The 26,243-nt window shown below is 39.8% G+C and overlaps 2 protein-coding genes across 4 annotated transcripts in view; one reads left to right on the top strand and one right to left on the bottom strand.

The window, feature by feature from the left end:
- Positions 1-18,718, top strand: part of POPDC2 (popeye domain cAMP effector 2) — a 32,251-nt gene extending 13,533 nt beyond the window's left edge. Inside the window, exons 2-4 of the mRNA XM_070741892.1 lie at positions 10,190-10,298; positions 14,621-15,115; positions 18,630-18,718. Of these exons, the coding sequence (XP_070597993.1) occupies positions 10,190-10,298; positions 14,621-15,085 (574 nt within the window). The 3' untranslated portion in view covers positions 15,086-15,115; positions 18,630-18,718. The remainder of the gene's footprint in view (positions 1-10,189; positions 10,299-14,620; positions 15,116-18,629) is intronic.
- Positions 18,719-19,827: 1,109 nt separating this feature from the next.
- PLA1A (phospholipase A1 member A) overlaps positions 19,828-26,243 on the bottom strand; it is a 35,535-nt gene continuing 29,119 nt past the window's right edge. For 2 of the 3 annotated variants that reach the window (XM_070741891.1, XM_070741889.1), the window contains 3 exons: positions 23,659-23,823; positions 20,645-20,781; positions 19,828-20,290 (listed from right to left, as the gene is read on the bottom strand). In XM_070741891.1, coding sequence (XP_070597992.1) covers positions 20,697-20,781; positions 23,659-23,823 — 250 coding nt within the window. In that variant the 3' untranslated portion in view covers positions 19,828-20,290; positions 20,645-20,696. The remainder of the gene's footprint in view (positions 20,291-20,644; positions 20,782-23,658; positions 23,824-26,243) is intronic. The other variant, XM_070741890.1, reaches the window with a different exon arrangement.

Raw genomic sequence — 26,243 nt, 5'->3', positions numbered from 1 at the left:
ACGAGATTAAGAGATAAGGGTCTGCGGCTGAAACCAGAGAAATGTGTGTGGGGGACCCCTTCAGTCGAATTTTTGGGATTTCGTATAGATGCTGAGGGCATTCACCCCACAGAAGAAAAAGTTAGAGCCATTAAAGAAGCGCCTGCCCCAACTTGTAAAGCAGAGCTGCAAGCCTTTTTAGGGCTATTAAATTTTTATGCTGTTTTCCTAAGACAGAAAGCCTCCGCAGCTGAACCCCTACATAGGCTCCTCCATAAAGGGACAGAGTGGCACTGGGGTGAGAAGGAACAACGGGCGTTTAACATGGTTAAAGATCTTTTGTCGTCCCATAGCTTAGTAGTGCAATATAGCTCAACACTCCCAGTGAGGCTCACATGCGACGCTTCTCCGTACGGGGTGGGCGGCGTGTTGGCCCATATTTTTCCTAATGGGCAGGAGGCACCAATTGCCTATTTTTCTAGAACGCTATCTGGGGCTGAGCGCAATTACGCGCAGATTGACAAGGAAGCTTTGGCATTGGTAGCCGGGGTGAAAAAATTTCATCATTATTTGCTAGGGAGACCTTTCCAATTAGTTACAGACCACAAGCCTCTCTTGGGTCTGCTGGCCACAGGACGACCAACTCCTCCCTTCATGTCTCCCCGTATGTCCAGGTGGGCTATTTTTCTAGCTGCATATGACTACCAGCTCATTCATAAAGGGGGATCTACTATTAATCACGCAGACGGCCTTAGTCGCTGTCCATTGGGACAGAGAGTAGAAGACCCAGCGCCAGCTGCAGAGGTGCTCCTTATTGAATTAGATAAGACTCCTGTGGTCACTGCCAGAGAGGTGGCATTGGAAACCAGGCAGGATAAGATTTTGAGCAGGATTTTGAATTACATTCTGAAAGGCTGGCCAGTAAATGGGAACGATCCCTTAATAGGTGAATTTAAAACAAAGAGGCTAGAACTATCAGTTATGCATGATTGCATACTCTGGGGGGAGAGAGTGGTTATTCCCACTGCCTTGAGACCGCGGGTTATGAAAATGCTACATGAGGGACACCCAGGGGTGGTGAGGATGAAAGCATTGGCAAGGGGGTATTTGTGGTGGCCAGGCTTGGATAAAGAAATTGAGAACTGGGTGGCAACATGTGGCCAGTGCCAAGAAACGCGCCCAGACCCGCCTAAAACCACCCCTGCACAGTGGGACAGTCCCCAAGGGCCATGGTCTAGGGTGCACATTGATCTGGCTGGACCAGTGGGGAATAATATGTTTTTAATCCTGATTGATGCGTATTCAAGGTGGCTTGAAATAGTGCTATTAACATCTACCACATCATCAGCAGTAATACATGTATTAAGGAAGTTATTCACAACACATGGGTGCCCAGACATATTAGTCTCAGACAATGGGCCCCAATTTACATCTAAACAATTTGAAGTGTTCCTAGCTGGTCTTGGAGTCCGACATGCACTCACCTCGCCCCACGCAGCGTGGTCTAATGGAGCAGCAGAACGTTATGTTCGCGTGGCCAAAGAGGCCATTAAGAGGTCAGCTCCAGGTGACATCCAGGAGAGATTAGACACGTTCTTGCTGACCCAACACATAACACCTAGCATGACCACTGGGAAAAGCCCTGCTGAGTTGCTAATGGGGAGAAGGTTAAGATCACCCCTTGATAGGCTGCACCCCTCCTACATCAAATTAAAACCGGACAATGTACTAATACCTGAGCGTGCAGTGGCCGTGGGACAAAAAGTATATGTTAAAAATTTTGATGCGGGAAAGCATTGGGAAAGTGGCATTGTGCAAGATCAAACAGGTCCCAAAACATATATGGTGAAATTACTAGATGGCCGCCTCTGGAAAAGGCACATTGACCACATTAGGGGGAGAGTGGAGAAAGCTGAGAGTGAAGGACATAAAGATAACACTCATCCACTCCCCACAGGGAATTTCGCAAGGGCTAACAGGAACCCGGAACCAGTTGATTGGGACTTACCTGGGGGAAATAGCCACTCCAGCGCTGCCGCAGCTCTGCCATCTCCTGGTCATGGAAGCAACGCGTCTGCGGGACGAGAGGAACCATCTTCGTCGGTGGACACACAAGTCATGAGCGACCCTAGACGGTCAGATCGGACCTCGCGAAGACCCCCTCACTTAGAAGACTTCGTTACTTACTTGACCGAATAAATACCTGTAAAATCATCCAGAAGGGGGAGGGGTGTTAAATCCTGTAAATTCTGTAATGTTCTATAATGTTCTGTATCTGGGTTAACTTGTTAAACAAGAGTTGTTAAGCAGAATTGAAAGAAACCATAGGCATTGTTTACCTGCTTCCTATTGGTTGCTGTAGAGGGCGCCAAAATGGAAGAGCTGTCAGCCGCCGGCTGTTGCTGAGGGAAAGTCTTTAAATAGCCGAGCTACTTGTCTTACGCGCTTCTTCTGTTAACTCGCGTATACAGTGAAAGTGTTTTTCCGCTCGCTTAGAGCCTGTAGAGAATAAAAGGATTTTACTTGGAGACCGTGTTTCTCGGTTATTACACTTTCTATTACCAAGTTTTCCCAGTTTAAGAGTCCAATTTTCTGTATATATCAAGTTTATTATTTTTCTCTCGTTGCATCTCTTCCTTCTGGTCTGGTATTTTCCTCAGAATGCTTAGTCAACACTTTAACAAGTAATTCTGAGCAAATAGTTCTAAATTATACCTCGTAGTTTGGTTTTAAGCAAAAAGGAATCCTCCCCCTCAGTTCTAGTCACTGTTCACCTACTTCACTCCAGTAGCAGTCTTAATTGTTCCTTGGTTGTTCCAGCTCTGTGGCAGCCATTTTTTGGCTGCCTCTTCTCCTCACTGTGGCTGAGAGGGGAAAAAAGCCCTCACAGGGCACCCCTTTTGCTTCACTGCCCCTTCAGGGCAGCTTTGGCTCCTTTCAGAGCCCACCAATGGGGAGAACTTGGCACGGGAGCATGGAGACCCACATTTTGTGTCCGATCCTGTCATGATGTCAACTAGAAGTCCCTATGTTTATTTTTGGGAATATGCAGTTCCATTTTAATTTACTCTATTTTCTGTTTACACACTTTCTCTTTGATATGTGGATCAGGTCTGGATAACTTATTTGGGAGTTTGAGGAGATTAGAGTAAAATATTTTTCTCCATTTACTATTTTTACTTGATTAACTTAGTTTCAGCTTGACTGAATCTCCTAGAGAAGAAGCGATTCTCAGTCCATTGTGGATTCTGTAAATGTTTAAGGAAGATGGAGATAGTATAAAGCAGCCATGGTGAACCTTTTCAGCACCAAGTGCTCAAACTGGAATATGCATGTATGTGCGCATGCCAGAGCACCCGAAGCTCAGCCGGCTGGCATGCGCATCAGGGGAGAAATGCAGCTGGCATTAATCAGCTTGTGTGGGTGGGTAGGTCCAACTGGGCAATGCCCCACCCACCCGCACCGACATCCTGATGTCCCTCTTTTGGGGTGGGCTTCACATTCTACACATGCATGCTTTGTGCATGCATGGATGACACACACATTTGCAAGCCAGTAGGGGAGATACGTGGACTTCACACTTGGCGCACATGCCTGTTTTTTGGCCGTTTTCTGGGCCGTTTTCCAGACCATTTCCATGCCATTTTGGGGCAGTTTTCAGGCAGTTTTTCAGGCCATTTTCAGGTTGTTTTTCTGGGCCAATTTGGGCCCATTTCAGGCTATATTTTTGGGCCATTCTCTGGCCATTTTTGGTGGTTTTCAGGCCTGAAAATGTTCCCCAAATGGCCTGAAAATGGCTCAAAAACAGCCCAGAAAATGGTCAGAAAGTAGCCTGAAAAATGGCCGATAAAAGGTCTGAAAATGGCTCAAAAATGGCCTGAAAACAGTTCAGAAATGGGCTGAAAAAAGACCGGAAATGCCCTGAAGTTTGGCCATTTTCAGACCATTTTCCAGCACTCCAGCACCTGTGAAAAGCAGCTGGCGACAGTGTGCATGCCCACAGATAGGGCTCTGTGTGCTACCTCTGGCACATGGGCCATAAGTTTGTGATGTCGCCATTAAGTGAGGCAGGAGGCAAGAATCACATCATCTGGGGAAGGCATCTTGTTTTGGACAAGGCCTTGCACCTCTTTTTATTGTCATCCTTTAGCCATCAAGTTACATCTCATTGGGTATTGGAGCATTCAGAATCTTACTGGCTAGTTCAATGCATGGGTGGGCCTCATGATTGCCTCGTGGACAGTGAATGATCAGTTATGTTGTTTAATGGCCTATGTGCAGTTTTGGGGGGGTATCTTTTCTCTCCAGGGTTGATCAAGGAGGAAGTCTGTTTTTAGAAAAGGTGGTATCTGTGGAATGCCAGTAATTGTTTTTCTGGTGCCTTATCACAGGATTTAGCCAACTCCGTGGTATGCCAACTAGAGACAGCTTTTAATCCTGTCTCCATAGTTCGCTATCATGTGTATAAGGAATAAAATACAACGTTTTCCTTAGAATACAACCTACCCCAAAAACAAACCCTAGCCGCATTTTCATGCCTGTGTCTGATATAAGCTTTACCTCAAAATAAGGCCTAGATAAGCCCTACACACCATCTCATTATATGAGGCGGGGCAAGGCGCATGCGTAAAAATCAAGGTAGGGTAGGGGTGGGAGGGTGGAGCTGCTCCTCACATGCTGTACCTACTTACCTTAGGACTGCTGCAGCCAAGCCTCCCATACCCTAACACCTGTCACTGCTGAACTACTTCTGCGGCCACTTGCAGCTGGATGCCACATAGCACATCAGGCTGATGCCCCTGCTCATGGCAGGAAGCTGCATGATGCATTGCGTTGGTGCTGCTGCTTGTGGCACCATTGTACAGTATTGTCACTTGCATATGCAATGGTGTAACATGCCATGCAGCATCCTGGAATGACTGACTGCACTGGTGCGATGAACCAGGTGGCATTTGGCTACAAGTGGTGCAAGCAGTTGCAGAAGAAGACAGGCAGAAGCATGACAGGTGGTGTGTGTGGGATGCGTGGGTGCAGTGGGTCTATAGCAAGAGGGTAAGACATCCAATTAAAATAAGACCTGGTGCTTATTTTGACATCAAAAAGAAAATAAGTCCGGGTCTTATTTTCAGGGAAACAAGGTATATTTTGATATAAAACTTCCTACATACCACCATCGGGTTCCTATTGGTATGGATGAGGACACCACAACGGTAGTAAAACTGGAGCTGCGCGCACAACTGTGGGTCTCCAGCACACATGCATCCTAATGAAATTTTGCTTCTGTACATGTGCAAGAAGCAAAATCTCACAAGGGGACACGCGTGTGAGAGAGATTTTGGTGGGTTTTTGCTTCTGTGCATGCACAGAAGCAAAATAATCACCAAAATCTTTCATGCGCGCACTTTGTGAGATTTTGCTTCTTGCCCATGCACAGAAGCAAAATCTTGCTGGGATATTCATGTGCACATGCCGGAGATTAAAGCTGCATGTGCAGTGCAGCGGTAGTGTCAGTAATGTAAAGTGACCAGATGTCACGCTTTTGGTGGGACAGTCTCGCTTTTTGATGATTTGTCCCGCATCCCAGGGCCTTTGAAAAATGTCCCGCTTTTTAAAAAAAGTTCTCCTCCCCCAGCGGGGCTGCCATTTGTTTGTTCATTGGGCAGGAGCTGAAGCGCTCCACTATAGCTTCAAAGGAAACTGCAGTCCCAGCTGTGAAGGGGGAGTAGAGGAACAGAGACCTCGGATTCTGAGGCAAACGACATCTCAGACATCCCCCCCCTTCACGATGTTAGGCATTCCTTAAAAGGACGCCATAAGGTTTGACATTCAGGTCCCGAAAGAGAAATAGAGAGAAAGAGAGAAAAGAGAGAGAGAGAGAGAGAAAGAAACAGAAAGAGAGAGAGAGAGAGAAGGAAAGAAAGAAAGAAAATGGAAGGGAGGAAGAGAGAGAAAGACAAAGAGAAAAAAGAGGAAGGAAGGATAGGGGGGGGGAGAAAGAAATAATTTTTTTGCTCTATATACATCAAATTTTTAATCAAGCCCCCTCCCCGCTCAATGGTGTCCCTCTTTACCAGTGTAGAAATCTGGTCACTTTACAGTAGTGGCAACCCCTGGCTGCCACATACACCATACAACATCTGGGTGAAAAAATTTGCTATAGACCCTTATGGTAGTAAACATACTCTTGCTTCCTTTAGAATAAAAGAAACCAAGTACAGCTTTAATAATATGATTATTAACATTATTGGAGAGAGATTGACTTTGTTCACACCCGACTTTAGAGTGTTGAAACACTGTACATAAGATATCTAATAGTTAAAACTTGGCCACTAGTATTATTCTTTATCTGCCATATCTCAGTCCGGTTTTAGGAATGTGTGCAAATTAGTAGTACAGCCAAGAGAAACAGAGGCAGTCTGGAGCAATAGCAAAGCCAAATGAGGTCACAAGATTAACCTTTACTCTTGATAATAATGTTTTAATTTAGCAATACTGGATGGTGTTCTGGAATTGGTTTGTGATTGTGATGAGATGCAGAAAACTTTTACCAGGTATGTATCTTTAATCATACTGTTCAGAATTTATTCTGATGAAGGAAACCGAGGACCCGAATCAGTCTGAATGCGAAATATTTAAAATTCCTCTAAAATTCCTAGAACAATGCAACAACCAAATATATCCTTGAAAATTGATGTGTTTTTTCCTGGAGGCATTCAATAATACAATGCTTATTAAAAACATATGGCAGGTCTGTTAAACTGGCGGCCACAGGCTGGATACTGTTTTGCAAAAGGTTTTTAATTTTTTCTCCATCAATCCATACATAAGTTCATATACCTTCAGATATTACAATATTACAAGAAAATACATAATTATACATTTTAATCAATCATTCATAAATTCTTTGTATGTATGACACTTTATTCCAGATATATTTTACTGAAATTGTATTGCTTCTAAAAGAAAAAAATATAAATCTAATTTTGTCATCTGGGATTTCTACCAATTAATTTCAAAAAGTCCCCACCCCAAAATGATTACTATTAACTTAATTTACCAAGATATTTATTCTTTCTCTTGCCTTTTGATTTTAAACCATATTACTTCTTCACCTTTCTTGATCTTATTAGTCATTCGGTTTTTTTCTTCTTGTTTTATCATAACCAAATGCCCTAAAGGAAACAATATTCATTTGTATAATTTTCTTGAACTATAGTTATGCTTCTCATATTATTCTTCATTATTTTATCTACGTTATTTCAAGTCATTTAATTCTTCAAGTCTCAGCATAATACATTTTCCAAATACACCCAGACCGATCTCATATTTATAATAGTAACCATTCATAATATATCTTTTTTTTTCATTTGATCTATTTCCAGCTCCTCTAATTTTAAATTCTCCACCTTTAAAACTGGTAATTAATTATATTAAATCAAAACATTAGTCTATCACTATTATCAATTCACCCATCTAATGTATTACACAACCTGTATAAATAGAAAACTTCACTCTAAGTAAAATAATTAAATGAATTATATATATCAAATTCTAAACAGTTAACATTCTTATCACAATTAATTCTAGGATAGTTATAAAAAAGAAGAAAGGAAAAAAACTTTTTATAACATTTCAATAACCCTCATCCATTTCCTTTTAATTTCTTAACCATTTCCTTTATATATATACTTATATTTATTATATTTATTTATAATATATAAATGCTATATACTTTATTATAAATATTATAAATAAATATTATATATTTATTCCCTTCCTTTTCATTATCAGCAAAAATATGTTACATACATACAATATATATATATTGTCTCCATCCCCATTTCCATAGCTTCTTCCCATTCTTTTACTTTATACCAAAAACGTCTCATTCCCCACACTCTTTTTAACCTTCTTAAGTCTGTTTTCTGTATATATCTAATTTTTCCATATCTTTTGTAACCTTATACATCTCAAAATCATCATAATCAATCTAGACATGATCATTCTTAGAATCATTTTCTTTTTTATCACTGTAAACCCCTGTGGAATCATTATAAGTTTCAATATATTAATCGACATGGTCATTAATCAATATTTCATTATCAATATTCTTTCCCGTTTCATCACCATTTTTATCAGTCTTCTTTTCTTCTTCTGTTATCTTCTCCATTATTTCTGCATGTACTTCATTCTTTCCTTTCTCACATACTTCAATTCCAAAAGATGTTCTGAAAAGATCTAAGAAGTTCTTTTTAAAATTCATCAAACTCTTCATAATCAATTACCTCCATGACTTTAAAATCACAGTTCTCGGATAAAAAAAAAAGTTTTAATTTTGGCAGAATCCACCCAATTTCAAATTTCATTCAGAGATATTACCAGTCCTTAATTGTCTCCTTGCCTCCATGCCTCAACGTCATAAATTACTAAATTTTCACAATCTGTCCAGTTGCTAACAAAAATGTATTCCATAGCCTTTGATAATTTATAAATTTTCTTTTTGATAGTTAAATATCCAAGTCCTTCTGTTCCTTTTGTTGTTGATATCTATTCAAGTTCATTCTTATCCAAAACAGTCCAACCATTTTCTTTCAAACAATAACAAATTTAAATCTGTATTTAAATTTCTTCCACTTTCAAGCTTTCAAATCTTTCAAGGTCAGCAGCTGAGCTGAGTCCATAAAGTTATTCAACCATTGCAGTAATCCCTCTGACCACTAGGTGGTATCTCCTGTTCCAACCTCCCAGATATGCCTTTCCTGTTTTAATTTTTCCATTTTAAAAAAAAGTCCAATTTTCAAGTTATTTCCTCCAAATTTTATGATCCAATTTTTTCCTCCAAATCTTTTAAAACACAGTTCAAAATGTTTGGTAATTGGGCTTCAGTTGTAGATCCATTTATTTGTTTGTTTGTTTGTTTGTTTGTTTGTTTATTCATTTATTCATTCATTCATTCATTCATTCATTCACTTTCTCTTGAGATTCAATCTTGTTACTCCTTTATATCCAAATGGTAGGCAGCTCTCCTTAATTTCCAGTCCTTTTGTTCCCATTAAAATATTAAAATGCTTCTTTTAACTTTTCTTTGGGCAATGTCGCTTACCCATCTTAGTGTTTTCACCTCCCCAACATCTGTCTTTAATTTTTTCTTCCCAGATGACTCCAATCTCTCAATTCAATCCTTTCCAAGTGACTGCCACATCTAGGATCATATTTAAAGGTAATCTTCAATCGCTGCTGGCTGAGGAGGCTGAGCCAGCTTCCTGGGGGTGGGGTTTGCCTCCCCCCAGCCCACTGGCAAGTGCTCCTCTTTTTTCCACCCCTACAGGGTGATTCTGACATGGTTCTGGACAAACCAGGTCTGCAAACAGTGCGGATATCGGATTTCCCCTTTCTGGGCGCAGGGAAACTCCATGGTCCCGCGACCTTGGTCATGCTTTTCTCCTAGGCTTTGACACATCTTTTTAAAGATCTCTTCTCAGATGGGAAAAGTCTCTTGATTGGTGGGATAAGATTATAGGTTGCCACAGACACTTTGCTTTTTTTTTCATCACAGACAAAATGGGTAAATGCAAACAGCGCTGAATGAAATGTCTGTCCAACACACAAAATAGCTACACCCAACAAGGGAGGGGAACTCTGAAAAGGTTCTAACTGTCTAAGACAGAATAGTTGATCCATGAGGTGTCATTGCTTTGATAAAAAGTGTTTCCCTCCTTCTGTTGTGTACATATGCTTTGGAACAAGGATGAAGCCAGAAAGGGAAGGGAGTTGTTGCATCAAAACTTCTGCTTGCAATGAGTCATTGTTTACTAGCCCTGCTTAGAGCTATGAAGCTTGCTTCCTGTGAAATGCTTGCTTCTTTTAGGGGCATATGAATGAATAGCAGTTTGCACAAAGAGCTTGAACCCTCACTATTACTCCGTTCTTCCTGACTATTGCTACTATTCTTTGCATCTGCTTGCCTTGTCTTCATGTTACTTATATTATGTGCAGAACAATCTGATACTGTATTGTTGAACAGTATTTTTTTAACTGCCACAGATACTAATGTCTAACTAAAGTAACTCTATCCTATATGAATATATTATTTGTATCTAAATGACCACCTGCATGGAGTTTATCATATGTCTTTTTAATTGTTCAGCGATTGCACAACAGCTTTTTAAATGTTAATAATTTCCTTGCCCTCATTTCTTTCTTTCTACAGGGTTAAAGTAAGTCAGGATGGACAGTTTTTACATTATGTTTTCCCATATCAGTGTTTGGATTCCCCAGAGTGGGAATCATTACGGCCTTCTGAAGAGGGAACATTTCAGGTAATGCTTTTCATAATCTTTGTAATGTTTATAATTTCCTCCATCTTCCGTTTTCTTTTGAGGAACAAAGAGTGTGAGCATCCAGGAAAGTGTTTGTGTAATTCAACTTGTTTACTATATCTTGGGACATTTGCCTCCACTCATCCTGCCTTACTACAGGCTCTTGTAAGAGGATAAACTTTCCAAAACTCTACTTACAAAGAATAAACTAGGCATACTTCAAACAAACACTGACTGAAGAGATATTGGTGAGGTCCAGAATTAGGGTTCCTGGGATCTTTTCCACAAATTCTTTTTGAATTTAAAATTTCTTTTGAATTTCTGAATTGGAATGATTAAAAGAAGGAACATTGCAGCAATATAAACACATAAACAGCTGTGCTAATCATAAGAGATCAGCTGCAACCCCATAATTATACCTTTCTTGACCAGCTACAGATTAACACATTGAAAAGAACTAATTTGACAAGATGTTTTTACAAAGTATAGCAAGAAAGAAGAAACCACATTTGTAACCAAGAAAAGACAAACTATCAGTTCTTTCCCTTCTGATTGGAAAAATATTTCTTCAGTTGATGTGTCTTACAACTGAACTTTTTATTTTAATACCCATATCCTGTTGCTGACCTATATTCAACTTTTGATCAACCACAATTTCATAATACTTTCAGGAAACCCCCATCTCATCTACACATTTGATTGCAATATGATATACTCAAAATAATAATAAAAAAAGAAAAACACTTTGTCATTATTTTAATTTCACTGTCCAAAGACTTAGGTCATCAATTTATTTAACAATAGTTATGGCTACTCTTACCACTAATTTAATAATAAGCATAATTAGAATTCTTCTCCTGTTGTATAAGATGCTGCCTTCAGGCATCAAGAGGCCCTGCCTGTGCACATTGGCAGTGATCGCATAAAATACAGGAAGAAGGAAAGGGCAACAATGCATCCACAGTGGAAATAAGGCAAATGCCGGTGCAAAATGGCTTTTTTGTTTGCAAGTTTTCAGGGTAGAGAGACTAGGGTGGAGAATGGAGGGAATAAGATGTAATAGTTTTTGTTTTGTTTTTTAATTATTTCTTGTACATTGTATATACCACCCCAACTCCCAAAGGAGAATTATGCCATAGTGATAACAATGCTGAATTTTGGCAGCAAACCTCAGCAAATAAAGATAGGGGAAACTTACCCAGACAACAGCTTTAGTTTCTAATTCAGCCACATGCTGAACTTGGTTAAAAGAAGGCAATCCATAGGAAAGAAAGTAAGGCCTGTGCGCACTTGCGGGGGACAGTGCGGGGGGGTGTCCATGTGCAAGGGAAGGGGTGTGGGCAAAAGCATGCATGCTAGCACACCCACACACCCCATTTTGGCACGCTAACCAAAAAAGGTACGCCATCACTGCTCTATACCCTTTTAGACAAATGGCTGTCCAATTTCTTCCTAAAGCCTGCAGTGATAGAGCACCCACAACTTCTGAAGGCAAGCCATTCCACTAGTATGCCTTGTCGGATTTTGGTAAATTGGCTTGTACAGATGCAAAAAGTGAATTAAGCAGGTCTGTTTTCTTTCTACTTGAAGTTACTTCCTTACAATCTTCTCCTATTAGTGGACCTATGCTTTCTTTGACTTTTTTTTCACCAGAAGAGCCCTTCACTCCTCCACTCGAAATAGAATACCCTATGAGACTAGACTTTCAATCCTGGGCCTAGAAAGTTTAGAACTAAGACGCCTTAAACAAGATCTAAGTATTGCCCACAAGATCATATGCTGCAACATCCTGCCTGTCGGCGACTACTTCAGCTTCAACCACAACAACACAAGAGCACACAACAGATTTAAACTTAATATTAACCGCTCCAAACTTGACTGTAAAAAATATGACTTCAGTAACCGAGTTGTCGAAGCGTGGAACTCATTACCGGACTCCATAGTGTCATCCCCAAACCCCCAACACTTTACTCTTAGATTATCTACGGTTGACCTATCCAGATTCCTAAGAGGTCAGTAAGGGGCAAGTACAAGTGCACTAGAGTGCCTTCCGTCCCCTGTCCTATTGCTCTCCTATATCTCCTATACCTTTCCTCTATTCCTATATCTTTTCTTCTATTCTTTCATTGATATATTCTATTCCTATATCTTCTTTTCTATTATTTCTTAGATATATTTTACTATGAGTATCTCCTCTATAACCTTCATCATGTATTTTACTATGTGTATATTGATATATACCCACTAAAATCCTCATTGTGTATTGGACAAAATAAATAAATAAATAAATAAATAAATAAATAAAAAGAAACTTCTTAAATTATTATTTTTTATATTTGTTGCAAGTATTACTTTTTCTTTGCAGGTTTGGCCTAAGTTGGTATTCTGCCTTAGTTATATGTCTCTTTCCATTTTTTTGGTACTTATCCTTTTTTTCTTTCAGTTTATCAGAATATTCTTTGTGTAACCATGCTAGTTTTTCTTGGTTATTTTTTTTCTTTTTCAGTGGAATTGACTGGGACTGGGTTTTTATAATCGCCCCGAGTCTACGGAGAGGGGCAGCATACAAATCCAATAAATAAATAAAATAATCATATGTTTCAGAGTTTCTCAGACTTCTTGAGTTGATTTCCCCTTTAAGAATTTCATCCATGGGATTCTTCCCCAACTTTCTCTGAGTTTGTTAAAATCAGTTCTTTTAAAATCTAAGATATTGGTTTGATTATGCTCTGTAGCTGGTGTCTGCATTATATTGAATTCTACTACGACATGCTCACTATCCCCCAAAGTTCCTGCAACTTCAATCCTCTCTATCACTTCTCTGTTAATAAGAATAAGGTCCAGTGTAATTATCCCTTTTGTTCCCTCCTCTTCCTTTTGGGTGAAAATGTTATCAGTTAGGTTAGTAGGAATCTGTTTGATTTGAGGTATGTTTCCTACATACATTTGTTAACTGATTAGCAAAAAGTTCATCTATTTGTTCTGCTTGGTTGGGTGGCCTGTAGTATATGAAATTATGTGATGAAATAATCACATAATCTGATGTGAAATTGGTAGCTTTCTAGCTCTTAGGTATATTGGATATCTGATGTGAAATTGGTAGCTTTATACCTCTTAGATCTATTTCTTCTCCTTTTTCAAGATGCAAATAATATTGACTTTTGTCCAGTCATTTAGTACTTCAAGAATTCTTCCATATTCACAGAAAACTTAAGTATTTGTATGTCGTTTATATGTCCCTGGGGATTTTAAACAATACGCTACTCAACTGTGGGATTCATTACCATGAGATCAGGTTCTGACTACTAATTTGGTGGCTTCAAAAAAAGGTTGGACCACTACATGGAAGTCAAAGCTACTAGCCTTTATGATGGTGTGACTACCTCTAAAGAACATCTGCTGTGAGACTAGTGAGCTTCCTCCTGCACTTGGTATGGCACTGTGAGAACAGACTAGATGGGCCAAGGGAAAATGCCCCAGCTGGGCACTGCTTATGTTCTTATTTAGCCTCAATCCACTTTCAATCCAAGTACAATTGTAAAAATACATTTGCAACACATCTTATACATTTTATACAAAACTTATACTATTCAATAAATACTTGAGCAATGTATTGTAAAAACTCATTTTCAAAGATGATAATGCACACAAATAAACAGTATATTATGTTGTGCCATATTAACATATTAACATATCAATTATGAATTTATTTCAAATGTAGATTCCTTGTATATTTGTATAATAAATCTAACAAAATGTGAAGTAACACAGTGACTTCATTATTTATTTATTTATTTATTTATTTGCTTGCTTACTTACTTACTTACTTACTTACTTACTTACTTACTTACTTATTTATTTATCAGATTTGTATGCTGCCCCTCTCCACAGACTCGGGGTGGCTAACAGAACCAAAAATACAATGTAAACAAATCTAATATTTAAGTTAATTTAAAACCCCAATTTAGAAACCAATCATACATACTAACATACCATGCATAAATTTTATAAGCCTAGGGGGAGGGAAAGTCTCAATTCCCCCATGCCTGACGGCAGAGGTGGGTTTTAAGGAGCTTACAAAAGGCTAGGAGGGTGGGGGCAACTCTGATATCTGGGGGGAGTTGGTTCCAAAGGGTCAGGGCCACCACAGAGAAGGCTCTTCCCCTGGGTCCTGCCAAACAACATTGTTTAGTTGACGGGACTCGGAGAAGGCCAACTCTGTGGGACCTAACTGGTCGCTGGGATTCGTGCGGCAGAAGGCGGTCCCGGAGATATTCTGGTCCTTAAAAATAAACAATTTTTTCCTTTTCTTTCTTTGGCAGGTAACTTTGACAGCAGAAATTGATTCCTCTTTTATCACTTGGCAAAGGAAAAAGCTCTATTTGCTTCTGGCTAAGGAACGCTATATTGCCCGTCTCTTCTCTGTGCTCCTTGGCTATGACATCTCAGAAAAGATCTATGCCTTGAATGAAAAGCTTTTTGCTAAGTTTGCCCTTCAGTTTGATATCCGCTTACCCAGCCTCTATCATGTCTTAGGACCTGCTTCAGACACAGAGGTGGAAAAGGCAGAGTATGAAGAGCCAGTAATGCCTGTAGGTAGTTCACCTGCAGCTGGTCAAACAGCTCCTGTGGTTCCTTGCACTGTGTCTCATTCTACTCATCATAGGAAATCTCGGCCTGACAGTGACCTGTCTGGTGAGGACTCTACCAGTCTTGTATCGGAAGATTTTGCTGAGTTGACAGGGTCTTTGGTGGACTATTTGAGTGAAGGGGAGTATTTGAAGTGAGTAAACATGGGCACACATCACCCTGGATAAGTAAGTATTCTTTGTGCCTTTAGAAAGAATCATATCTAGATATGCAAGGAAAGGGTAACTGACGTATCCAGCATTCTGATATCCCCTTAGAATCTGCACTATATCAATTCTTAGTTCATTTGCTGTAGAAAAGTGCTTTGGGCCATGGCTTTGTCATATCTCATATTTTTAGGAAGAACTATTAGCTATAACAATGTTGTTGACATAATATATCTTGATTTCAATAATATATTTAATAACATCAAAATGTAGGCTAAATATAGCCGCCCTGAGTCTCAGGAGAAGGAGAGAATTTAGATGAAGTGGATGGAATACTTATTACATTTAGAGATGACATAAAATAATATTAGGCTTGTATGAAGCAATGTACATTTACTACATTGACACTATTCATGCTATGAAGTAACAGCATTCATGTTGTCAAAGCAAAGCCCTGACTTGATTCACCTCAATAAAACTGCTCAAATGCTTTGGATCAGTACTGATCTCAGCCTTCTCTTCTGCTAATGGCCCAAGTGCTCCAAAGCCCAGAGGCTTTAGGATTGCCTATAGCATTTGCTGAAGCTGGTCAGCCTAGAAGACTTTCAATGTACATCAAGAAGGCTCTAGGCCCCTGATGGTGAACCTATGGCATGTGTGCCACAGGTGGCACATTGAGCCATATCTAAGGGCACATGAGATGTTGCCCTATGTCAGCTCCAGCGGGCATGTTGCGCTGGCCAGCTTATTTTTGGCCTTCTGGAGGATGGGGGGAGGCCGTTTTCACCTCCTCGGGCTTCAGGAAAGCCCCCTAAAGCCTGGGGAAGGTAGAAAATGGCCCAATGGGCCTACTGGAAGTTTGTTTCCGAACTACCAGAAGTTAGTTTCTGAACTTCCGGTAGGCCTGTTGGGTCCGTTTTTTGCCACAGGCTCTAGAGGCTTTTCTGAAGTCCGGAGACTTCAGTGAGGCCTGTACATATGCAAAGGGGGCATGTGTGCATGTGCAGGGAGGGCACATGGGTGTGGGTACCCATGCGCCCTTTTGGCACCTGAGCAAAAAAAGGTTCGCCATCACTGCTCTAGGCTGATCACTGAGAGATTGTCCATAGTGCATACCAGAGCCTGGAGTATTTTTCCTTGAAAGAACTCTGGAGGAGACAAGTGGCATCTCCTTTAGGGCTCACTGACAGAGAATCCATTTGGATGATTTGGACAGCTGGTATTTCATAGGTTATGACTCAGTAGTGAATATGGACTTGAATCCTGAGGAAAAAGCAAGAATTCTCTGATACAGATAAACAAACCTTGCTTTCTGATGTAGAATATTCTACAATTTAAGTTCAGCACTAACTTCTCCCTTTCTTTTTTCCATGTGAACTGAGCCTTCCATCAGTTGAGATATATAAAAAGGCCTGTTAGATCCTAAAATATGGATTTGTTGCATAAAAGCAGAGAGTCTCCAATTGTCTTGCATCTTTGTCCTTCTCAACTTTAAACACATAAATCCAGTTGAATCTGCTGCAGAACACATTGATAATCAGTGCAGGGATCATTTGGAATCATGCCCAGTTGCCATGATCTCTTGCAGTATCCCCTCACACAGTGCCCATCCTCAGAAGGGGAAGGAATGGGTTTTTGGGTGAATAATATAACAGATTCAACCTTCTATGTGCTTGTCATCAAGAAGATTGAATTACACCATCTCATTTTGTATTGGTGGCAAGACTATGGATTATTTCTATGATACCTTTGTCATATTTATCTCTGTCAACTTTGAACTTTCAAAATGGTTAGCATTATGTGCTGCAAACCACTGTATGTTCTATTAGTTGGTGTGAAGCTGAATGTTATTAATATATTTGTTTGTTTATTATTTATTGTTTATTTTCAAATTTGTGTTTGAAACCATTCTGCATATCAGGGCTAGGATAACAGATTGTATTCTTCATCATCACATTTTTTGTGATTTTCTGTTCATATACTTGCAATTTGATGACAGAAGTTCCATTATTTGGTGATGTTATGTTAGGCAAAATGGAAATCTTCAACAATATTTTTACTGCTGTCCTTCATATACCAATTTGGAGTTGCTTGACCAAAGATCAAGAATTCAGAATGTTTTTATTAAATTTTTATGTATCGATTTCCTTTATAAGGCAACTTCGGATAGCAAAATGCTTTATTTTAAAATCTTTTATAGGCTATAATTTATACTCTTCATTTCTGATATTAAAAGGCTAGCACTAAATTTAAAAAGTCAAGAAAATCCATTTTTAATATATCTACGGAGATTCTCAATCATCTAGGTCAGCGCTGGAGAACCTATGGCACGAGTGCCACACGTTGCATGCGGAGCCATATTTGCTGGCACGCAAGCTGTTGCCCTAGCTCAGCTCCAACATGCATGTGTGTGCTGACCAGCTGATTTTTGCCTTGCACAGAGGCTCTTGGAGAGTGTTTTTGGCTTCCAGAGAGCCTTCAGGGGATGGGGGGCATTTTTACCCACCCCCTGCTGCAGGAAAGCCTTTGGAGCATGGGGGGATGAAACATGAGCCTACTAGGCCCACCAGAAGTTGGGAAACAGACTGTTTCCAGCCTCTGGATGGTCTCCAGAGGGAGGGAAAGCTATTTTTGCCCTCCCTAGGCATTGCATTATGGGGGTGGGCCCTTGCACTTGCGTGATAGCACGCGCATATGCTCTTTTGGCACCCAAGGAAAAAATGGTTTGCCATCACTGATCTAGGTCATGGTTGGGTTAAAGCTACTTTTCAAAAGGCAATTGGACTTTCTTGTTTTTTCCGCTTTGAAAACGTTTCACCACTCATTCAAGAAGCTTTTTCCGTTCTGGCTGAACTGAACTGAAGCTCCTAGAGCTAAAGAGGTTTCTTGGATGAGAAGTGAAACATTTTCAAGGAAAAAGCTAAGGAAATCCAGTTGCCTTTTGAAAAGCACCTTTGGGAGATTTTAAAATATATTTCCTGTCAGTTATAACAGGAAATCTATTGTGCGGAAGAGCGATGAAAATAAAAAAAATTAAGGTTTGGTTTGTTCGGTCTGATTTCCTACAATGCAACCAGCGTAACCTCAGATCTGTTGAGTTAAATCACAAGGTTGGGATTTCATTCAACAAGATCACAATTCTAAAGCTTTTCTCCTTGTGATGCCAGATTTACCACCACCACCACCACCCGTATTCAAGGTGGGCTGGACTTAGTTCTCTTGTGGGTTTGAAGGGATCCAAGGCTGATAATGTGCCTGGTCATCACCTACATTGATAAAGACTTTGTGAAGCATTAGGACAGGGTTTCCCAACCTTGGCAACTTGAAGATATCTGGACTTCAACTCCCAGAATTCCCCAGCCAGTGAATGCTGGCTGGGGAATTCTGGGAGTTGAAGTCCAGATATCTTCAAGTTGCCAAGGTTGGGAAACACTGCATTAGGATATTAATTTGGGTAATTGAATTGTTTCCTTTAAAACTGGACATATAGGTATAAACTAGTTCTTATGATAATTATGAATTCTCTTTCAAACAGCTTTCGGAAACCACCTGAGGACTAACCATCCTGCCCTTGCAAAAGGAAGAGCTCCTCTGGCTCCAACTCAGACCCCAGAACTCTAGAGAACAGCTATTGGGAATCCAAGACCTGCATGAAGCAATCAGGTCACTGATCACCAATCAGGATAGCCTTCATTATTTGTGTGTCAAAAGATATATAACATTTCTGACCATACGATGCACCATGAAAGATATGCATAGAACAGAGAGGCAGTGATGGAATATTTTCCAGAGTTTGTAAATCTGTTCTCGCACTTGGATGTTTGTATTCTTGATCACTTGATATATGTTAAATATATTACATGTCTTGGAATTATGACGGTATAATTAATTGATGGAACATGATGGAGGTTCTATTAATTCTCTTCTTTCACAAATAAAAGAAGGAAGAAAACAATCTTTCATTTGTTCCTTCCATTTTGGCTACCATTAGTGTGCTTGCCAATCTGAGGAGTCATTCTTCTCACTAAAGCTATATTCTTCGCAAAGACATCCCACCATAACACAGAACTTAAATATTTAACTTTCCACTCCCAGGTTCACCTTCAGGGTAAAGTTTAAGGATATGCCTTTAAACTTTAAACAGTTCACAACTTAACTGCCTAGGGACCACAAGATGAATCCGTTGAGAAAGTAAGGACAACTGGAGAAATTCTCTTCAAGATGTATCTGCTTTCCAAGCTCTATTTATTAGGCACATTTAAAGGCCTCCATTTAACCAACTGGTCTTCAGAAAGGGTAAATATATCCCTTTCCAAGTTGGACTAGTTTATAGTGATCTGTATAGTGATTTATAATATTTTAAGTTTTAGCTTTTAGTTGTTACTTTAGCTGCTTTGAATAACTTATGGAGAGAAAATCGGGATATAAATTAATATAGCAACATTGTATTCCTTCTTCCTGCACAGGATAATTATACCAACTGTAGAGATGCAATGAATTGAGAGTATGAACTTGAAGCATATAGTATATGCCATTATTAGTTTCAATAATTCATCCAACTTGAATGACAGAAATAAAGTTGCCTTTCAATACTACTGTCCTCAGTGACATCAAGTTCTCTTCGGAAAGCGCTGGTGTGATGAAAAGACTTACACTTGACTCTAGGAAGTCCAAGTGACTGGAAAGTTAAATCAAAACTTTATTTTATTTTATACATTATTAATGAGATGCAAAGTTTCTACCGTTAACAGTTTGAAAGTGTTGCTTTTAAAACCCACAAAAACATATTTACAAAATAAAATTGAAACGGTGATGCCAAGTTTGGTAACCAATCCTGTTGTCTTTGTTTTAATGCTTGATGATTTTCCTGAGGCAGAAGGAAGATGTTATGGATCAGACAAAACATGTATATGTCCATCTTCTATGCTTTTCTGGTTTTGAATCAGATAATATCACCCAAGAAATATTTATAGTTTTAACATGCCAGTTGTCTTGAGCAAAGATTTTATTCTAAGAGGTAGAATTTTGCTTACATTACTACAAAATACTACTTGGGATACAAATGGAAAATGTTTCTCTTGTATTGTGTGGTCTTCATCTAATGGGTCAGAAAACTGAGTTGAATATGCTAATGGAGATAAGCCGTAGAACATAAATTTATGAAATGCCCCCTTCCTTGGTAATGACCTTCCATTCCTGAAAGTACATCAAACAAACATGCCATTTGTTTCCTTCTAAATGGAGAACTGGATTTACAAGGGAGAGTAATATATAGGGAGCACTTCAAACAATTAGTATCATGTACAGTCAGTTTCTGGCAGAATATACTTATTTTCACTCCAGATTTATTAGTAATAAGTTCTATTCAATTAAGTGCTGTTCCATTTTATGTACATTGTAATTATTTTCATCATAGTTATAAAACTATTTAATTTTGTTTTACTAAAACAGGTTTAAATTATTAACAGTTGAAGTGAAGCATGTATTCTGTGACAGAAAATACATTTAAAAAAAAAATTAGCACCACACATTTGACTTTAAAATATCTACCTTCAAAGTTACATCCCTGTTATAATATCTGTGTCCACAAGGGAAAACTCTGCTAATCACACTGAATATTGAGGTTCTGAAGAAGGGGGTTATAGCTTGTAATAGTCAGTACTTGTGGCAAGCATATCTTCTTTTCACTGAAAAAAACCCAGAATAAAGTTAAAGGATACTACTAAGCTTTTAATACATATTTTTTAAGTTGCCATGCAACAATAATAATTTACAATAAGAACTATAATCCCAGTTCTTCAGCCTACCTTACTGAATTAATAGCAGATAATTTTCTGCTCTATGACATTATTTTTAATAATATCACAACACTTTTTTTTGGTGCTGGTGGTAGAGGTAGGCTTTCAGTCCTGAGCTATCTTTGCTAAGATGTGTTATCTTCTATAACAAAGGTTAGCAACCTTCTCCTTGTAAACAACAGCCCATCCTCACTAAAGCGCCTCAAGAGCATGTGATAAGTTTGTAGTTTTGGGCTACATGCAAAATAGATGCATTAAGCACCTGGGCTTAGTTCTTATGTATTTACCATATTTTTCAGTGTATAGATGCATTAAGCACCTGGGCTTAGTTCTTATGTATTTACCGTACTTTTCAGTGTATAAGACGCACCTTTTTCCTCCCTAAAAGAGGCTGATAATTAGGGTGCGTCTTATACTCTGAAAGTAGCTATTTTTCCCCCAGCCCTAACGAGCTGCTAACGATCTTCCCAGCTCTTACCTTGCAGGCTCTTTCATTGTTTCTCTCTGCAAAGAATGTTTTCCAAGCCCTAAGTCTTTGCAGAGTTTTTTTAATTACTCTAATTTGCTCTGAGTAAGGTTCTTTCCAGTTCTAACCAGGTGCTAATGATGTTCCCAGCTCTTACCGGCTTGCAAACTCTTTCATTGTTACTCTCTGCAAAGAATATATCCCAAACCCTGTCTCTGAGGGGTTTTTTCATTCTCTATTTGCTCCAAATGTTTTTTTCCAGCCCTAACCAGATACTAACAATGTTCCCAGCTTTTACCAGCTTGCAAGCTCTTTCACTGTTATTCTCTGCGAAGAATGTTTCCCAAGCCCTAAGACTTTGCAGGGTTTTTTTCATTACTCTAACTTGATCTGAGTAAGTTTTTTTCCAGCCCTGACCAGGTGCTAATGATGTTCCCAATTCTTACCGGCTTGCAAGCTCTTTCATTGTTACTCTCTGCAAAGAAGAATGTTTTCCAAGCCCTAATTTTTTGCAGGGTTTTTTCTATTGCTCTACTTGCTCAGACCATTTCTTTCCAGGTGCTAATGATGTTCCCAGCTCTTACTGGCTTGCGAGCTCTTTCATTGTTAGTCTCTCAGAATAATTTTTTTAAGCCCTTAACCAGGGGATAAAATAATGTGCTGAAGCTGACCAGACTAAGGACACTAGCCAGATGAATACCTGGTAAGCGGATTATTTTCCCTATTTTCCTCCCCCAAAACTAAGGTGCGTCTTATGCTCTGAAAAATACGGCAGTTCTTCTAATCTATTTCTCTCCACTCTTTATGTTCCTCGTGTAAAAGGACATATACAGTAAATCTAATATGACATTAGGCTATATTGTCCCTTTAAACAGCAGCTTCTCAAAACTTAAATTATTTCAGCTGGCATGGGAAAAAGCACATGAAGAAAAATAAAAGATAAGAAGATATGGATACTCTGGGAAAAAACCAACAACTAATGGCTCCTGGAATATTTATTTATTTATCTATCTGTTTATCTATTTATATATTTAATTTATCTATTTGATTTCTATGCCTTCCTTCTCATGCCACAACCAATATATTGCTCCTTAATGGCGTTTATCAATTTTCATTGTCTAAATTGCCTTTGCAATTTTTCAAAGAAAGGATGACAGTTTCAACCAACCAACCAGTGGTAACGTGAAGAAATGGATATGGATTAATTTGTGTTAGTCCTTAATTTTAAGTTTGGTTCCTCTTCTACTGAAACTGATTTCTTCTGATTAACTATTTGTACTTGAGAAACCTTAAATTGTCTTTATTGAGCTTTAATTTAGCAAAAACAGTGAAGGGGAAGAAACAGGGAGTGGAGAGCACACAGAGCTGCCTCTTCTTCACAAGGGCTGACGACCTCTTCCACTTGGAGCTCCAAGCTGTGGGGATGGGGGGCGGCTGCAACACCGGCAGCTTCAGGGGGCTCCTTCCCTCAGTGGTTTGTTATCTTGCCTCTAGGCAGCTCTGCACCTTTTGATCTTTCTCAGGTGTGGAGAAAAGCGACCCTGTGAAGGGACCGAACCTGCTTATCTCACCATTGGTTGGCTTCCTTCCTGCACAGGTGCAGTGCCAAAAACTTGGCTTCTGTTCATGCACAGAAGAAAAAAAACTGGAAAAATTCAAAAAAAAAATCAGAAAAAAAGAGATGGCAGTTTCCAGCTGGTTCTGTGACATCATCATGACCTCACCAGCGGGTTGCTACTGGTTCGGGCGAACCAATCCGGGAGGAACCCACTCCTGGCCCAGTCCCACCACCAGCTCATGTTAACAAGAGCAAGTGGTGGATATTTTAATGCTGGGTGGTGACATTTCATGGGTGGAAAGGAAACCAAGAAAATCCCTAATCCCATTTCTTAACTTCTCCTGCGTGCAACAAATACAAATGCTTCTGCTTGGCAATAGTTATTGTGATGGGATAAGGACGAGGTCATGTCAAGCTGCCTTTGAGACTCTTTAAGCTAAAAGCACACATGTCTGCCCAACATGTAGCAGAACATTTCATGCTCTATAGGCCTTACCGGCCACCTGTGGACACATCGCATACAGCCCACAACCAATTAGATGTCAAGGTCCTCTTCGAACACGATGGACAAACATCAAGCTAAAAGCAAACAGAGTTCCAATCTCATAGATGTTAAAATAAACATACCACATAGACTAATAAAAAAGGAAAATGCTTCAAGTGCATCTTAATTAAACTATCCCCAAATAAATTAAAATTCAAACACAGAATCTTGCTAGGAAAAAAAGTATTCCTTGCTTACTTTTTATCCACAGGTAGAGGTGCAGTACAAAAGCGTCCAACAATAGGGGGCTCAGCTTTGTTCCTCTTCCAAAACTTGTGAAGGTGCTGCAACATCACGCTTTCTATATGGCATAGTGGAGTGGAATGAATCAGCAAGCCTTTGCCCTGCATTTGTTGCTTGGGTCTGCGAAGTCCAATAAGCATGAGAAAAGGAAATGAAGTTTTGTTGACTTTTTGTCGAAATATAAAAACAGTGTAGGGAAGTATAGTCAAGCTGCAGAGTGAGCTCTGAATCACTCTTAATGAGAGACAACTTTTGCCCATGAGGATCCAAAATTCTATGCTCTCTGCAACACCTTTATTTTGTACATATTAGATGAAATGCAAGATGAGAGAAAAACACATTGGGAAGAATCAAACACTGCAGGAAAAGCAAAATCAGCATTCCTAAGTAACTGCAGTTGTTTGCTTAGCTTTGCTTCAAAATCTGTCCAACTCTCTCTGCACTGTCTTGTGTACACATAATGTATATATAAGATTGCACAATTTTTTCTTGGTTATTAATTTAACTGCACTATTAAGAAGCTGATATTAAAGAAACATAGAAACAAAGAAGATTGACAGCAGAAAAAAGACCTCATGTTCCATCTAGTCTGCCCTTATACTATTTCCTGTATTTTATCTTAGGATGGATATATGTTTATCCCTGACATGTTTAAATTCAGTTACTGTAGATTTACCAACTATGTCTGCTGGATGTTTGTTCCAAGCATCTACTACTCTTTCAGTAAAATAATATTTTCTCATGTTGCTTTTGATCTTTCCCCCAACTAACTTCAGATTGTGTCCCCTTGTCCTTGTGTTCACTTTCCTATTAAAAACACTTCTCTCCTGGACCTTATTTAACCCTTTAACATATTTAAATGTTTCGATCATGTCCCCCCTTTCCCTTCTGTCCTCCAGACTATTCAGATTTAGTTCATTAAGTCTTTCCTGATAAGTTTTATGATTAAGACCTTCCACCATTCTTGTAGCCCATCTTTGGACCCGTTCAATTTTATCAATATGTTTTTGTAGGTTAGGTCCCCAGAACTAAACACAGTATTCCAAATGTGGTCTCATCAGTGCTCTATATAGCGGGATCACAATCTCCCTCTTCCTGCTTGTTATACCTCTAGCTATGCAGCCAAGCATTCTACTCACTTTCCCTACCACCTGAGCGCACTGTTCACCCATTTTGAGACTGTCAGAAATCACTATCCCTAAATCCTTCTCTTCTGAATTTTTTGCTAACACAGAACTGCCAATACAATACAAAATAAAGTCGATGTGGCTCCACTATTTACAAAAGCAATCAAAGTAATAATTTTCTGAGACTTCAATAAACCCTGATTTTGAACATTTACTTAAACACTAGAAAAAATTCTACAACTACACAATTGCTCATGTCAACATAGACTAACTGAAATGAAGGGAGACCAGACAAGTACTCGGTAGACGGTTCTTTTATTAGCTCTTTTTGAAAGTGACTTCAGCATGAACTCGTCTGAGCTGTCAGTGGAAAATATAGCTCTATTTATACTATTTGTGGCTCGCGCCAAAAGGAACTGTCATGCGTCTGAGCCAATCAGACGCGACCTTGTTTTATTTACATTTTCTGCCCGGAGACAGCATTTCTCCTCAGTTAGACTTATTTGCTGGAGAGACGGAGTAACGACACGGACACCAGAGCTGGATTTAAATTGGGTCATTTTTATTAACATAAAATTTGCATAATTTATTCAATACTTTGCATAAATTAGCATAATCAACTATGACCCGGAACTGGACCTGCAGGGTCAAACAACTACTTCCGGGGCGGAAATGACGTTATGCCAAAAAACATTCCTGGGCAACTCATGGGCGTATCTCGATGCAAGTCCAGGTGAGGGCCAGGCCGTCACCTGCGACCCTGCCATGCTGTGCATGAGGGGGGTCCCACTGGCTAACCCGAATCCGGGAATTAAAGGTGCAGGACCCAAAGACAGGTTCCCCCCAGCTGCTCAGGCAGAAACTCCCTCCATGAGCTTGCGGAGAACCTGTCAATCATCCCCAAAGATGCCCAAGGGAGAACGCGTGGTTGCTAAACCACCCCAGTTTTCCGCCCCTAACCTGCCTACCCAAATGACCAGAGGTAAGCCAATTAACCTAATAAATGCAAGCACCCCCTAACCGCACATCCATCACCCCAGTGTGGAATGGGCGAAAAAACAGCTCGGCTAAAAGACAGAACTGCAAAAAATTCCCATTCGGCCCCCTAAGGGCGACCCCTAAGCACACTGCAAAATAGTGGAGGGCGGGCGGGTGTCTGCTCGAGGCTCCACAGTCCGGGCGAAAAGGGAGAGCCCCGGGCCTGCTCGCCCTTATATAGGGCAAGCAGGCCCCGCCCGGACCTATCAGGAGCCTGGCCAATCAGGCCTGACCTCCCGAGCGAAGTCTCGCATCGCGAGACTTCGCCCGGGATCCAAAATGGCGGCCGCCATGAGGGACCGTGTCTCCCGGTCCCTCCAGCAAAGCCTGCCGCCGGGTAAGTCCGGCACTGCCATTACATAGACTCAACACTAA

The sequence above is a fragment of the Erythrolamprus reginae genome, chromosome 2 (assembly GCF_031021105.1).
Source record: "Erythrolamprus reginae isolate rEryReg1 chromosome 2, rEryReg1.hap1, whole genome shotgun sequence".
NCBI classification, from domain to species: domain Eukaryota; kingdom Metazoa; phylum Chordata; class Lepidosauria; order Squamata; family Dipsadidae; genus Erythrolamprus; species Erythrolamprus reginae.
The sequence above is the reverse complement of the archived record's forward strand: the minus strand, read 5'-3'. Positions and strand labels throughout refer to the sequence as shown.